General features: G+C 33.0%; 1 protein-coding gene across 1 annotated transcript in view; it reads right to left on the bottom strand.

The window, feature by feature from the left end:
* The window catches only part of SGCZ (sarcoglycan zeta), a 326,796-nt gene that overhangs the window by 50,110 nt on the left and 260,856 nt on the right, over positions 1-15,830 (bottom strand). Inside the window, exon 5 of the mRNA XM_065737005.1 lies at positions 3,504-3,591. Coding sequence (XP_065593077.1) covers positions 3,504-3,591 — 88 coding nt within the window. The remainder of the gene's footprint in view (positions 1-3,503; positions 3,592-15,830) is intronic.

The raw sequence follows: 15,830 nt of genomic DNA, 5'->3' as shown, positions 1-15,830 counted from the left end.
TTTCTCTTTAAGGAAAAGAACAACGATGCCAAAAGACCGCTGCAATAAAATGGACTGAGGTGTTTACAAAGGGAAAAGGTACTGAGGTGTTCGCAAAAGCAATGTCACATTTACTTCAGTCACTTTGGAAGTAAAGGGGTAGGAGGATTTGCTACGTGGTATGGTATAGACAAAGCTGGGCACAGGTGACTGGCATCTGTAATTTAGATAAGAAGGATGAAAGGGACTATTTCCACTTCCACAAGGTTACACACCTCTTGCTTTGAATGCACAATTATTTCTGGCCCAATAACCCACATAGTCTTGATGGAACAGAGCAAGTAAACAAGGAAATTTTCTAATGAATGGAAAAGTGTCAAGCAATAGAAGAAATTCATGTCAGGTCAGAAGAAGTCACGGTCATAAAAGAAGTCATAAAAGAAGAATGCAAAGAAAACAAAAAAGTTGGCAGGGTAATAAACAGATGTTAAGTTTTGATGAATAAACAAATGGTCTTCCAAATTTTCCTTTCAGTCATTTTTAATTTTGATCACTTCAGCACTTGCTAGTCTAATCCTTTACTCAAAGACAGGGAAAAGAACATGATCTGTGCAGACATTATAGAGACAAGAGATTTGTGATTTGATTTGAGCAGCTTCTGTATTTCACAGTTTGGCAGAAAAGACTTTCTCCCATACAGCTTTTAACTATGCAATTATTGACTTAACAGAGTGAAAAGATTGTGTCAAGGTAACTTAGCAGAATGCATAATGCAAAAAATTTTCCAAGGTAAGAATTGTGAAGGGAGAGAGGTGATTACTTTTTCTTATCTAGATTAGGTACACAATGAAAAATCATCAACATGTCTTTCTCTTGAAGATAGCCTTTATGTCTGCACTACCTCTGTTCTGTTGGTATTTAATAGCAAGTCTAAAAATTGATGGTTTTAGAGTCCTTTTGGTGATCCAGATACAGACTTGGCAGTTTCCTGAACATATGGCACAAGAGCTAAGGACAAAACTACATTTTGACCCCAGTTTGTTTAGATCCCAACTGAAAGTGTTACTATACCTGTGCCATTCTCCTCTGCCCTCACTACTCCCTACCAGACTTAATACTAATCTAACTCCTATAACCTAACTCCGAATAAAACAGAAAATATCTTTAGTTTTCCTAAAAGTTGACATGACCAGTAATACGAACCTCAAAGACAGGAGACTATATACTGCCTTGTATAAATTATATCATGTAAAATACAAATCAAATGCCAATGACATCACTTATATAGGAAATGCCTTACCCTATCATGCACCTGAATACATAGCTTTCCTTCTTTTCAGAGTAACATCCCCATGTATAGAATCTACATTCTCCTTTTAATTAATTTTCTTCAAGTTATTAAAAGAATTAAGAGACACTAACATTTCAAAAATTTCAACTAGAACATTTTTTGCCATTCGCTGTTATTTATTTTCACTTCTTTCACTGAGTGGACACATAAATACCTAATTCACTATGAAGCACTAGTGGAGGGACAAAAAGCAGCTTTGAAGAAGGCAGAGACTTCCCAGAGCATATTTACATATTTTCTGATGTCTGCAAACAAGTTGTAGGCAAGTCCCCTCTCCTTCTCTCAGCAGATACTTCTGTGCTTTTGCTTAGATATAAAATCAAGAATTTGCCAGTCTCTTCTCTGCAACAAAAGGTTTTGGAAGGGAGCATAGGAATAACATATTTTGAACTTCAGGTGCTCATTAATTTCTTTGATTTCCAGTACCAGAATGTTCAGGCTTTAACTGACTGTACTCTGGTAGCTATGAATGCCTAGACTAACAAATATTAGATTCTAAATATCAAAATAAGAAATAATTTTATACGTGTTCAATCTTGTATGTGGAGTTTATATAAAAGAACGTTCATATGAATAAGTATAAAGGCCATACAACCATTATGAGAAAAATAGGAAGATGAGTAATAACATAAATATAATATTGTAATTTAGCGAACTCCTACTTCCCAGAAACTGCACAGTCTCCAAACCCATTAAGAAGCTTACAGGTGTTCACTCTGATGATTGCAACATATGAACATGTTTTCTTCAGGCCTTCGTGTTTTTATAGTATAAGTTTCTATTGTGACATCCTTAGATAAAATTACATGTTCATTGTCAGATTCACTCAACAAGGATGGTGCCAGAAATAATAATAGTTGCGTTTTTCAGCCAATGTGAGTATCTGCCACAGGTAACTCTCCTTTTTAGCAATTAGATAAAGTGGAAGGTTTAATAATACAGCCACCAGATGAAACAGAACTGCATTCCATAAACACACTGGCAAGTACAATATGGCTAGAACAGGTGTTCACTTAAGTTTCCTCATCTGTATCTGCTAGTTAGTCTGCTCACCTTTGTACACTCATTTGATGTGGTTATTCAGGAAAATCAGTGCAGATGGTGTCTTGCTCTACAAGGTGCCTGCCAAAGGTTTTTTGCAACATGAAGCTACAGTCTTCAGCTGATATGAAAGATCAGTGTAGATCACAACTGGAGTATAAATTAAAGCTTTACCAGTCAGTGTACCCTTGATTCAGGAGGAAAAAAGGGTGGATAAACAGGTTTGAACCAAGAAGTGGAAAAAAAAAAAGATGTGGAGTCTAAGGGATATCTCCTCAAATTTATACATACATTATTATGTTATATATATATGTGTATATATTTCATCCTGTTGCCGGTCAATATGCATTTTTTAATGGCTTTGTATTGGTATTCTTAACAAGCAATTAATATTTTCAGCACATAATATACAACCTCCATAGTAAAACATATTTATTAAAAGTAAGTAGAATTTGTGATAAAAATGCTTATAAATTGTTGAAAGTAATAAAGGCAGAGAATAAATGCATTTAACAAAGAATCAAGACGAATTTACAGGGAAAAAAATAGGTAGGTAGAGCATTTTTTATTTCTCTTTCATTTGGAATGTTCATTGGGTAATATTTTATACTTTGCAGAATACCAGAGTCTGTTTGATGAGAGGCAGAATGATCGCTTTCCATTTAAATATTCGGGTGACTCAGAAAGCATTTGGGTTTCTGTTTTTTGTTTGTTTGTTTTTCTGTTCTGATACTTCAAATGATTTTCAATATATGCTGATATAAATACACTGTAAGAATAATGAGAAAAAAACATTTTCAAGTGAAATAAAGGAAGAACAACATTGTAAGAAAATGATGGTTATTTTCCCTTTGAAATTGTTGCTAAAATATGTTTTGCTGACATTTTTGTTTTGTTTTGTTACAGCTGTCTAAAAATAATATTTTCTCCTTAAGCTATGTTTTAACTATGTATGTCCATTCCTACTTTCACTGACTTCAGCTAATGCTGAATTATACTTTTATGATCCACTGTTTCTTTTTGGAATATGGTGACAAGAGTTTTTCTCATTTCAGTATTTTATTCTTTGTATTAATTAAGCTATTCATAATTCTAAACTGATATATGTTAACAGTCAATAAAGAACACTCACCTACTGTCAGTTGTCCAGTTAACTGTCCCATGTGATTTCTCGCATTCACTGTTACATTTCTGTCAGACTGTAAGACCAGTGGGCTATCCTGGGAAACATGTATAAGACAATAAATGAGAGGAAAAAATTGAGGTATAATTAAGTTAAAACTAAACAAGCATGTAGAGAGGGGTGTTGTGTCAAATATAATTGCTTTTTTGGAATTCAACTTTCTGTTAAAATGAATCACAATAATACACTTTTTAAGCTTAAATCCTGAGAGCATAGAATCCCTACTTTTGAAATGAGAGTTGAATCTAGTTTATACAAATTGGGCTTTATTTCTTGAGTGTATAACAAAGTCAAAAATTCAAAAATCCTATATAAAACCTGTTTCATTATCCTTTTCCACATATTCATTAAGAATACTTGTGAATACTTTTCTAATTACCTCGTCAGCCCTATTCTACATAATTCTGTTAAGATGTACAAGTTTAAGAATTTGGATTGCATTTACCAAAACTTTTCCAAACATAGACATGAATGCTTTTGAAGGTAACAAATATCATTATTGTGAAAAAGCAAAAAAAGAGAGCACTATAAGACAAGGTCATATAACACATCATTTGTTTTCTTATTATTTTTTGAAAGCACTTTCTCAGAACTTTTTTGAGATATCTAAATTTTTTTAAATAGCTTTTTATTTATATCTGTTTGATCAGACATTAAAGTTTTGCTTCACCTCATGAAATACATATTCCAGAACAGTAGGGGGCCTAAAATTCTTCACAATCCACAAAAGCTCCTGGAAAATCTATTGAGCAGATGATGTAAGACTAGTATATCCATTACCAGTACATACCTCACAGAAACAGCTGAGTAAGTGCCTTAGATAGAAATTATAGGCTAGTAAAATATTTTGGAGAATTATTGTAATCCTTCTGGTTTTAGTTTTTTTCCCTGGGCAGACATTATCGGACATTCTTGTACTGAGAATATTAGGTTAAATTAGCTTCTTTTTGTGAGGGTGTATGACAATAAATAAATTCTTCCCATTCTTGAAAGATTTTTAAGAGAAAGAAAGGAATTAAGGAGCCACATAAACAGATTTATTTTTAACTGGATGATGCGTTCAGTTTGCACTTAGTTCTTCTACACATTTTCCTTTTAATTCATGGCTTTCCACTGCAAGTAGCACTCTTCCCAGATGTTTTCACAATAATTATGAATCTTAGCTGGTACTCAGTTCCCTGGAATGTCTGAAATTATTCTGAGCTAATTTCTAAGAGCTCAGGTGTGCTTATTCGCTCACTGGACCCTGTGACCACTTTCATGTCCTACTAATTACTTCTGCATCATGGAATCTGGCAGATGAAAGTCACTATTTGACTTGCCCATATTTTCAGATAAAGAGTTGTAATTATCAGTGAGACACTGTGTTCAGTATGACTGGTTTGAGATATGCACGTAATGCAATCAAGGGAGTTTCTGGCAACAAAAGCAGCTGCTTAGAACCTTTTTCTCAACACTTGATTTGATTTCCACTTTCCTTATGTTCCTTTGAAGATCATTAGCTCAGGAAAATTCTGCTCTGGGAAAGGAGGTTGTCTTGGTAGACAGCTGCATGGCCAGAGTATATTTTTCAGGATCCCTTTTCACTTTTTATAGTCAGTAGATAAGAGGCTTTTCAGTTAGAATACTTTCACTCTTAGCAAGGGAGGGTGCTCTCGAATGTACTTTTGCCTTCTTAGCTAAGGATTTGGCAATTTACACTACCAGAGTCCATTGTTCGATCTCAGGGCATTTTTTCACCTTACTGAAATAATTAAATAGATTTTCAGGCTAACCCTGCCTCTTAGCTTTCTTCCACTCAGGCTCTAATTGTAAATAAAGACCTTAGGTATCAAATTTTCAAACACAGGATAATGAAAGATTAGGTGAACTGTGCGTTCTTTCTCGTTCTTTCCATCTCTTCTTTAAAAAATAAAAAGAGGGAGAGAGAACCTAAGAACTTGAATCTGTATTCCTTAGTTCTTAGATATCAAATATGTAGCTGCAAGCTTAAAGTCTGGACTAAATAAAACAAATGTGAAACTCCTATCCATTTAAGCAGTCCAACATTTTATCTACAGCATGTGCTGCACCTCTGTTCCATGGGAAGTGCCTAAAAAAACAAGAGTTTTGAAGTGTTCAAAGGTAGACTACTCAGAGGAGTTAGCTACTTAGAGAAAACCTTGTTAAAATCACTGGAATTTTAGATCAAAAAGATGACCACACAATGTGATGAGTGACAGTCATATGAATGCAAATTAACAGATAACTGCAGTGTTAACATGTTGGATGATTATGCCTAAATCACTAGATCTGCTGCTGTCTCAATGAGAACTTCAGCTTGCACTTTAAAGGACACGATGATGATCTAAAAAGTGCCTTACATTCAGGTATTGGTAGGGAGTTAGATGTTAATCATCATACCTTTTTTCCTGGAAAATTGGAAGTTCAAACAAATGTTCTGATGAATATATAAATAAAGATAATTCAGCTCTCCAAATATTATGAATAAAGATTTGTTCTGAAGACAGATAAACCTAGGAAATTAGTTCCTTTCTAGTAAAAAGTATAGAAACTATATTAGGATATTAGTAAATGATTTCATATAGTTAATGTAAAAAGCTCTAGATAATAGGTGCCAAAAACAAACAAACAAAGAAACAAAATAACACACATCAAAAGAGGGCAAAGATATTACCATAGAATGGCTTTGGTTGGAAGAGACCTTAAAGATCATCTAGTTCTAACTCTCCCCACCATTGGCAGGGACACCTCCCATTAGACCAGAATGCTTAAATCCTATCCAATCTAGCCTTGAACATCTCCAAGGATGGGGCATCCACAGGTTCTCTGGGCAGCCTATGCCAGTGCCTCACCACTTTCTGAGTAACAAATTTCTTCTTAACTTCTTCTAGTATAAAACCATACCCTTATATATTCAGGTATTTTTTTTAAACCTAAAATCTAATTCTAAAGTGGAAACAGTTTCAATTAAGGAAATAATGGCTTTTAATTTGTCAGTCTTAACCCTATAGTACTGAACTCCAGCATCACTCTTTATGTTTGCAAGTATCATGCAAGTATCGTTAGTTCTCTTTTATCATTTTATAGAAAACGGGAAAAGAGACGAACTCTGGAAATTACTCAGTAAGAAAAACAAACAAATAAACAACAACAACAAAATAACCAACAAAAAATAATAACAACAAAACAAAATAAAACAAAAAAACCCCAAAAGAAACAAAAAAAACCCAACAACCAAACAAAAAAATACAGCCCAAACCTTAATATTCTTGGGCTATATATCCACAGCACAAAAGAAGATACAGTGCATCAGCAAAGTATCTGTAACAATAAAATTTGTGGAGAAGATATTCAATTCTGCTGGTAGGGGATGTTCTTGTTAATCTGTTTCCTTGACCAAGATAATTACACATTCCTACCTTACAAAATGGTCATTGTGTCTCTGACCTCTTATTGGTCACATATACCATCTAGCTTCAAGACACAGAATACCTGTTAGGTATAGTAATTTAAATAAAGTCATATACAATCCTCCATATACTGGTAAAGAGGCACACTGACTTTTCCTATAGCCTCCAGACAAAAATAACCTCCTTGTTTTACTTCCTCATATAATGCGCCATGAAACTTTTATTACGGCAGGACTCAGTCATGCATAGAAAAGCTTAGCGATAAAGCAGAAGAGGGGATTTAAATAGCAGGAAACAAGAAAAGATGCGAGTTTTCTGGGACTGATTTAAACATCAAACAAAATTTCAAATGAATTTCAAATATAAACATTTCAACTAAAAATAAAACAAGACTACAAACGCTCACTCCTAAGTCATTAAGCTTGTGAAGCAGTGAGTAAAATTGTATATTACTGACTTGCAAAGCCCCCAGAAAGATTTAATTACAACAAATGTAGGAAATCAATGCAATTTTAAAATCTGAACCCAAAACTGTAAGGGTAGAATGAGTGTACATCCTCGTGAGCCATCATTTCTTGTTATATAGGTATATGAGTTACTGAATGGATTTTTGATAGTAAGGTAAATCCAACAGTAATCTAATAGTCCATTACAGTTTTTTGAACATTGGAAAGCAGCATTTCATTTCCTGTTTGTATGTAAGTGTGAAAGACGTCAGTGTGCTATATTGCAATAAGAATGTATTTCTCATGACTTTTCATCCTGAAGTGCTAGAATTTGAATGATAGTAGCAGATAACTCCAATAATAAGTTGAAGATTTTTTTAGGAAAAAATGTACAGATCAAAGTATACCCACATTTACAATTCTGTCCTGGCATTCCCTGTTGAGGAATTACTTCTCTACAGTTTAAATTATTTTAGACTGAATAACTGCGGAAAAAAAAAATGCTGTGGTCAGTCTGATAACCCAGATATATGTATGTGTTTTAGATGATTTCCCATTCCTGAGATGTCTGTGGCTGAAGAAAGGGAGTGCCACTCCAAGTCACTTGATGTACAACAGAAAACGTGTCAGTTTAAATTCATATACATAGCTTCCAAAAAATAACGTGCTATTCCCTACTTAAAATGAAAACAAACAAACAAACAAACAAACAAAAAAACACCTTTCAAATTAAACCTAGTCTATGATATATTTTATATGACCTGATTCTATATGAATTCTGACATAAAATTTCTGGAAAATATGCTATTTCATTATGTTCTCTATGACAGAAAATTTTAAAGTCCAAAGTTTAAGAAGGATGCAAAAACATTAACAAATTACTTACATTGTTGCAAAGATCTGAAATAAATAGTATAGCAAAGTGAGCAGAGAAAAACTTGCTATCAAAAAGAACCGTCAAAAACTCTATTTAGTGCATATTAAAATGTATAAATTATGTATAAATATAACAAAAATATAGCAAAATAAGTAATTTATTTTAAAAGCATTTTATCGGAAGTTTTATTTTAGATTAATATTACACTTAATGTTTTAGAGAAAGTTAAGGTGGCTGTAAACCTACGATCCAATGATTCTACCAGTATTAGAAGCAGATTCAGCAGCAAGTCTGAAATGGCTATCTCCATTTTTTGTTTCTTCGCATAGCTAGATTAGTTTCTACAATGCTGATATTTCCTGATAAGACTTCTTTCAAAGCAGAATCGGACACTTTTGGATCTTAATTACCTTGTCAATACTTCCAGAACTGCAAGTTCTCTCTACCCCTGTATTAAATAAACAGAAGTACAGGCATCTCAAATGAACTTTGAAACACCCTACCAAAAAAGGGGGAAAAAATAAGGAATGTTATTATTACTTCATTGTGCCTTCCACTGAATGCACTTGTTACTTAAAGAAATTAGAGTAAGAACAGCAATGTCAGGAATTAAAGACAATTTGTTGATAATATCTCATAGTATTTGATATGAAAAGTATACTTCTCTACATATTGAGCTTCTTTATATAGCTGGGGCTGAGCACATCAACATTTATGGCAATGGTCTCAGCATGTATTTTATCAGCTGTAAAGCACCACAGTTCAGTCCAAAAACATCTTTGCAGCATTAGGATAACATCTGTGGTGTTACTGAGAAAAGTCACTTTGGGTATCTAGCTATAGCAAGCACATAACTTTGTACATAGTCTTTGGCTTCAAAGAGAAGTTAACTTGTAACTCTTCCATGTAAATTAGAAAACCATGGTCTACATTTTAGCACAGTCAGTCCAGTCCTCTTTTATGAGCAACTCCCCGTCACCTTATAAGAAATAATCACTTCAGTTCTGTTTTTTAACTTATCCTTTTTTCTTGTTCACTAGCTTGTTTTTTTCTTGTTCACTTGTTCACCTTAGGTGATGCTGCACCTGTAGGTCCTGTGCTTTCCTCCACCATTCTCTACTACTCATCATTCTTGACAGCGATTTGAGCTGAACTCCTGAAACAACACATGCTGACAAGTGTTCTTCCCACCTCAGGGAAGAATGTGGTTACCTCGTATTCATTATCCAGAAAAAGAGTAATAAAATCCACATTTAGCAAAGATTGCTCACATAAAAGGGAATTAAAGTGGCTGATACCTATTTAGCTGGCACAGTTTTCGAAGAGGTATGCAAGCAGCTAATAAGCAAGACACAAAACTATTTGCATTATAGTACTTCAGGTAGAACCACTGCAAGAACTTCATTGAATTATTGTTTTTCAATAAAAGATATAGTTTTTATCACCATATATTGCAAGGATTCAATATAAAAATGGTATGGTTTTCAACACAGCTGTGTAATCTTAGGATTGTTAAATCAAGAGTGTTTCGTGATTTAGAAAACATCCCATGAACAGCATGTTCTCACCTTTAATTCTGACATAGAAATTAGAAATCGACCCTGAAAGATATTAACTCAGATTTTGTTCTTGTACGTTCTTCGACCTTTTAAAACAAGCAATAAAAAGCTTTGTAATTAAAGTAATACAAACATGGCCCTTATCTGAGCTTACAATTTGTAATGTGTCTCCTCTAAAAATTGTGACCTGTGGAGAGAAGATATTCAGCCCCACCTTTATTGTAGGATATGACTTGTTGATTCAATTAATTGCTTTTCTGTTAAAATTTGCTATCAGTCATGCCAATCACAGATTCAAAGTCAAAATAAGAAAATAAAATTCTGTGTATAGAGTTATGGTTCAGGAAAAGAGATATGTCCCTTTAGGGAAATATTTTTCAGTGGTAACAACACTAGTATGAAGCTTGCTAATAATTGCTAACTTTAAAAACACAGATCTTTTCCATAACATATAATTAAAAATTTAATTTTCTTCTCTACTTTGAAACTTTTAAGAATTTATTTCTATTTCTACAGCTGGCTAACTTTTCCATACCAGATTAATTTTTTTTGCTATAGATATTAAAAATACTGAAGAAATCTTGCCTCCACTGACATAAATGACAGTAAATACTATCCTGTGACTTTGCAGCTTTCCACATTGACATTTAGATTAAAAAACCTTGAGAAATGCCACGGACCTGGGTTATTTCTTCAACCTGCAGAATTAATCAGTAATGAATTACTGAAGAACGAATGTCATTTGAATTCAAGATTGCAAAGCAATATGGGAAATTAAAAATGAGTTTATTTCCTATTTCCACTACTAAAAAAACTTGATTATCGTTTGAGTACTTCTGTGTAAAGAAAGAAAGGAATATGTAGGTGCATAAAAAGATTATAAAAGGTTATAAAAAAGATTCGTTGTTTTTATTCCTTATACTTTATACTAACAGTATAGTGCTCTGTTGTGCTTCTGGCAAATAGTCAAGCTCTTCTAAAGGTAAAGGAATAATCAGAAAGCTCTATGCAATTCTGTCTATCTGAATACCACAGTAATTGTCAATATAAATTTTTATACTTGGCTCCTATTCTAATATTACTGAAATTATTCTATTCTAATCTTATTGATACAATTTTATAATCTGATTAAAACATATGTAAAATATTTCTACTGAAACAAGAAGAAATTTAACAAGATTTTTCTTCACCCATATTTACCCTTAAAAGCAGTGAAATAAATATTCCATTATGTGTTTGGAGCCCTGAGTTTTAAGTAAAGTTAACTAAGAAACTTTGGCTTGGTTTGTGCATGACACAGAATGCCTCCTATGAAGAATAAAGTCTTTGGCTTAGAATACTCAAAATGTACAAATATATAAGAATAATATCAAGCTCACTTAAATGCTGCATATGCAACACTACAATAAATGAAGATATTTAATTTTACAGAATGTTCTTCAGGATCTTATGAGGGTGTCTAGTTATTATTTTCTTTCTTGAATCATGCTGTCCTTTCCAGGATTTCTGTTCACTGAAAACTATAAGCTTAAAACATTTTATGCTTAAACTCAAGTTTGTCATAAGCACAGAGCTGATATAGAACTATGCAAAGTTACTATTCAGCCTACCAATTCTGATTTAAAGAAATATTAAATTAATTAATTCCTACAGTTAGTATTGTAATTATGTCATTGAATCTTCCCATTTGATTATAAAATGTGATGCTAGGTTTTCAGATATTTTATTGTTTTTGAAGTTGCTTAACACGGAAATAAACAAACAAATTAATATTAGCTGAATTTAAGAGAGAATTACATTAAGACTTTTCATACAGAAATTTTCCTTCTGCTTTCTCTTATGAGCAGGTTCTCATAGGACATTTGTTGTGGAAACATGGCTTAGTGATTCCTTTTTCAAAACAAAGATTATTGAATGGAATACCAAGTCTTAAGAATTTTAAGGACAAAATATACCCCAAAATAGAATTTTATTAAGATAATAACAAAGATTGAAGTAGTCATTAGAAACTTAAACATAATTTAGAACACTAAAGAAAATGTTTCAAAATGTATTATTTACGCATCTGCAAAAATAAAAATAACATAGAAAACAAAAATAGAAATACACCATCTTGGAATGAAAATAAAAGCCACGCACTGAGTATTTCCCAGCTCCCATTTTAGTAACGTAAGTGTTTTTTGAACAATGGAAAGGAACTGTGTTTGTCTTCTCTCAGGATGCAGTTTGGTATTATTTTTTGCTTCTCAGCAAATAAAAAGCTTGCACTAATTTTAACTCCAGTCTTCATCCAGTCTCTCAAATGATATCACTTCCAAAATTAAAGAGAAGCAAGAAATAACAAATATATATATATATATATATATATATATATATATAAAACATGTACCTAGATCTTTTACTTGCTTTTTAAAATACAACTTGACTAAAATTACTGCACTGGTGTAAGAAGGAAGTTCTGAATTAGAGGACAGGGTTAATCAACTACTGGTAGCAAAGAGCACAGACTTCTTTGAGATTAAAAAATATTTTTAACATAATAACATAAAAACATAATAATATAAAACCTCAGCATATGTATTCCAATATTTACACTGTTAGTCTCCAAATGATTTATGGCAAAGCTGGAAAAACTAGATGATACCTTTCATTTGTTGAGAATCTGACTATACATTCATTTGTCACATCCATTAAGGTTTCAAACAAAATTCAGGTAAGTATTTAAAATAGAAGACGCCAAATAACAATTATCTTAAAAAAAATTCCAGTTTCCCTTCAGAAAACAACACATAACATCAGTTTAAACTAACAATACTTCTGATATTTTGTATCAGGGCAACATTTATAGTTGAGCCCTTATAACCCTTGAAAAAATATGTTTAAGAAATAATTTTTCACTGGTGACTTGGAAATATTTCTGGACTGTCTGAACTTTAGCACACCCTTTATAATACAAACTACCTTGTCAGTCAAACACAGATTTGTTGCAATCTGTTTAACTGCCTCTTAACTCGTAACTGGCTGCATGATAATTCCTCCCCTGAAGAGCACATTGCTTTTGTTTTTAACTTCATCAATTTTTCCATGGGGGATTATGCAGATGAGTACACGAGATTGCCAAGCAATAAAGTGAAAAGCTATGTAAAAAATAGAACAATTCTATCAGACTGACACATATATAATTATTTTTTTAACGCATCCTTGCCGTTCCATTCTGCCAAATGGCATAGCAAAAAGACAAAAGTGCATTATTTCAACAATATTAGAAAATATTTTCTGCTAAAATGTCAATGTAAAAACAAATTTCAGCTGGATTTCCACTAATCTGTAGCCCTTAATTCACAAAATCTGTATTGCTTAATTTTCATCCTCTGAGCATATTTGTTTTATGTTTTAAATTTATTCATCTTTTATCCAGGTTGTTTCAGTTATTCTTGAAATATATCCTTACATATATACATATAGATGGTGTAACAGGTGAATAAACCTGCACCAGGAGACCTTTGAATCAAAATATCTATAATGCAAATAAATATATCTTGAAAATTATTTTGATTTTTAATAGCCTGGTAATAAATCTAAATATGTTCTCTTCAGATCTCTTATTCACTAATGTTCAGTAACCCTGCTAGCAATTATACGATGTCTTCATTTGTTTATAATCAAAAGTGAAACACGCAGAGTAATGCATCAGATGTCGGAGAAACACACCAAAATTAGTTCTCTTTCATCTGACTAATATTTGCTAGTCAATCTTCCTTTCAATCAGTCCAATTACAATAGCCATGATGATACACAGTTGTATTTCTCAGTATGCTCAGCCTTAATTCAACTGATTTGTTTTCCTGTTTCTATCAGCAAAAGCTCCTAACGCAGCCAGTCTTCAAACGTTAACCATCCATTAGATCTCTTTCGAGGGGTATGTAATGAAATTGTATTTTAATAACGTACTCTTTCTAGGTCAGTACTTCTGATGTATCCTATATATCCTTAGGGAAAAACAATTCTAATTTAGAATATTTCTACCCTGAGTCAGCATTAGTGTAGCTTGTACAAAAACTCAAACAAATGTATTAAAAAATGTATGCAAAAGGCAAGGTAAATGTAACCATAACCTACATTATCATCCCCACGTACCACAAATCATGTAAAATTACTGCTGACAGTGGAAGCATAAAAACACTAATCAACATTCACATAGAGGGAACTGGACGTTTTCAGAACTCATGTTCTTCCCACTGTGTCACATGAAAAAGACTTCTATACTGTTTTCATTTTAATATGCAAGTAAAATCCAGGAGGAGACAATTTTATTATTTCTCTTTTAGTTTTATATGTCATATCTACAAATGGTAGCGAATATCTCATTTCAAAACCAAGAAGGCTGTATTTACAAAACAAAGTCCTTTCTATGAAAAGTTTCAAAAATACAGTGTTCACAAAATCAAAATATAATGATGTTAAGTGCTCTCCTGTATAATCTCTCCAGTTGGATTTTTTAACAAATGACCTAACTAAATCCTGAACAAGCAGTTGGAAACAAAGTTTTGGATTTTAACATTGCAATCTCTCAGCATCCCTTTTGGGAGCAAGAACTCTTCTTATCTTGTGTATGAACACTATGGCATGTCTTCTACACAAAAGGCATCATAGCCCTGACTCCCATTTTAAGCAACCAGTAGAGGCAGTCACATCTTTAATGGCTTCAAGATTTTTGTTATTGGTATTCCACATCATAACATCATGTAGTGTGTTGGGGGCATCAAGATATCCTTCTGGTCACTAAAGGAAAACCAGAGAGGGACAGACACTGTGTACCTGGCTTTCATGCCAGTATAAAATAAAGAATGGGTAAAACCAACACACAGGACTTGGAAAATACTCTGAGTTCCTTAGTAGATTTCTCTATCAGTATTTTACTTGAAAACCTGGGCTGCAAGGTTGATCTGTATGTTTCTAGGGCAGGTTCCCAAATTTGTTTCAGACTTGCACGGAATTTTTTACCTCTAAAAATACACGATTTAGAAAACTCAGCACCTTTCACTCAAGGTTCTAAAAAAGGCTAAAATACTCTGTCCACTTTTTATACCCTTAACCACTCATCACCATGACTAAGCTTTCAGCTCCATGAGCTAGACAGAGAACTCATGTAGAGACTTCACTCTCAAGATGAAGTCCTTTACAGACATGGAACTTCACTTCTTTTTAGTAGAAAATGGTTTATTGTCTAGAGGAATCTTTTTTAGTTCATTCATCATTTAATCCAACATCCTCCATTACCAGTTCAATACCCAGTTCAATACCAACACTTAAGAACTCTTATCATAAAAAAGCAAAAGTTGAATTCATGTTCTAGATGAAATTTACAGCACGAGACAACAAACTCTTCCCGATCTCAAATGCTATCTGAAACACCAACAAGTGTATTTTCTAGGTTATTTTCTCCCTTATGTCTTAGACATTTCAGACTTTAACTTTTTTTCAGTTACTGACGTGCCACACTCCTAAGAATTCACTTGCAATGTTGCCAGGACCTTAATACCTTAATAGGTTTTATTAGATACTATCGCAAAAGGCTTTATCTGAGAACATTTTAAAACAGATTTCCATTGAAGAGGATTGAAATCTAAATGATGTAGGTAGTTTATCTTCTTTTGCAAAATTGTCTTGCATCAACTACTTTAACTTGCTTTAACATTATAAGTAAATGCCCTTAATACCACAATATCCTTTAAAGCTTGAACTATCTCTCACTTGCATTGTCCCATATATTTTTCTTAATGTATTTATAAAATGTACAATGGTACTCTCTGTTGCACAGAAATTTAGTTTGAATCATTCATTTTCACCAAACTAACAGTGAATCCTTGTATCTAGCATCTGAAGGCTCTTCCAAAGATATAAATCAGGACTGAATGATTGAGATGTTAGTATGAGACTTCCTGCGTTCCAAGTTTTAAGCCATTACTCCTTGTCTTGTT

The sequence above is a fragment of the Cyrtonyx montezumae genome, unplaced genomic scaffold (genome assembly GCF_038088225.1).
Source record: "Cyrtonyx montezumae isolate F1298 unplaced genomic scaffold, pur_monq_1.0 scaffold_2, whole genome shotgun sequence".
NCBI classification, from domain to species: Eukaryota; Metazoa; Chordata; class Aves; order Galliformes; family Odontophoridae; genus Cyrtonyx; species Cyrtonyx montezumae.
The sequence above is the reverse complement of the archived record's forward strand: the minus strand, read 5'-3'. Positions and strand labels throughout refer to the sequence as shown.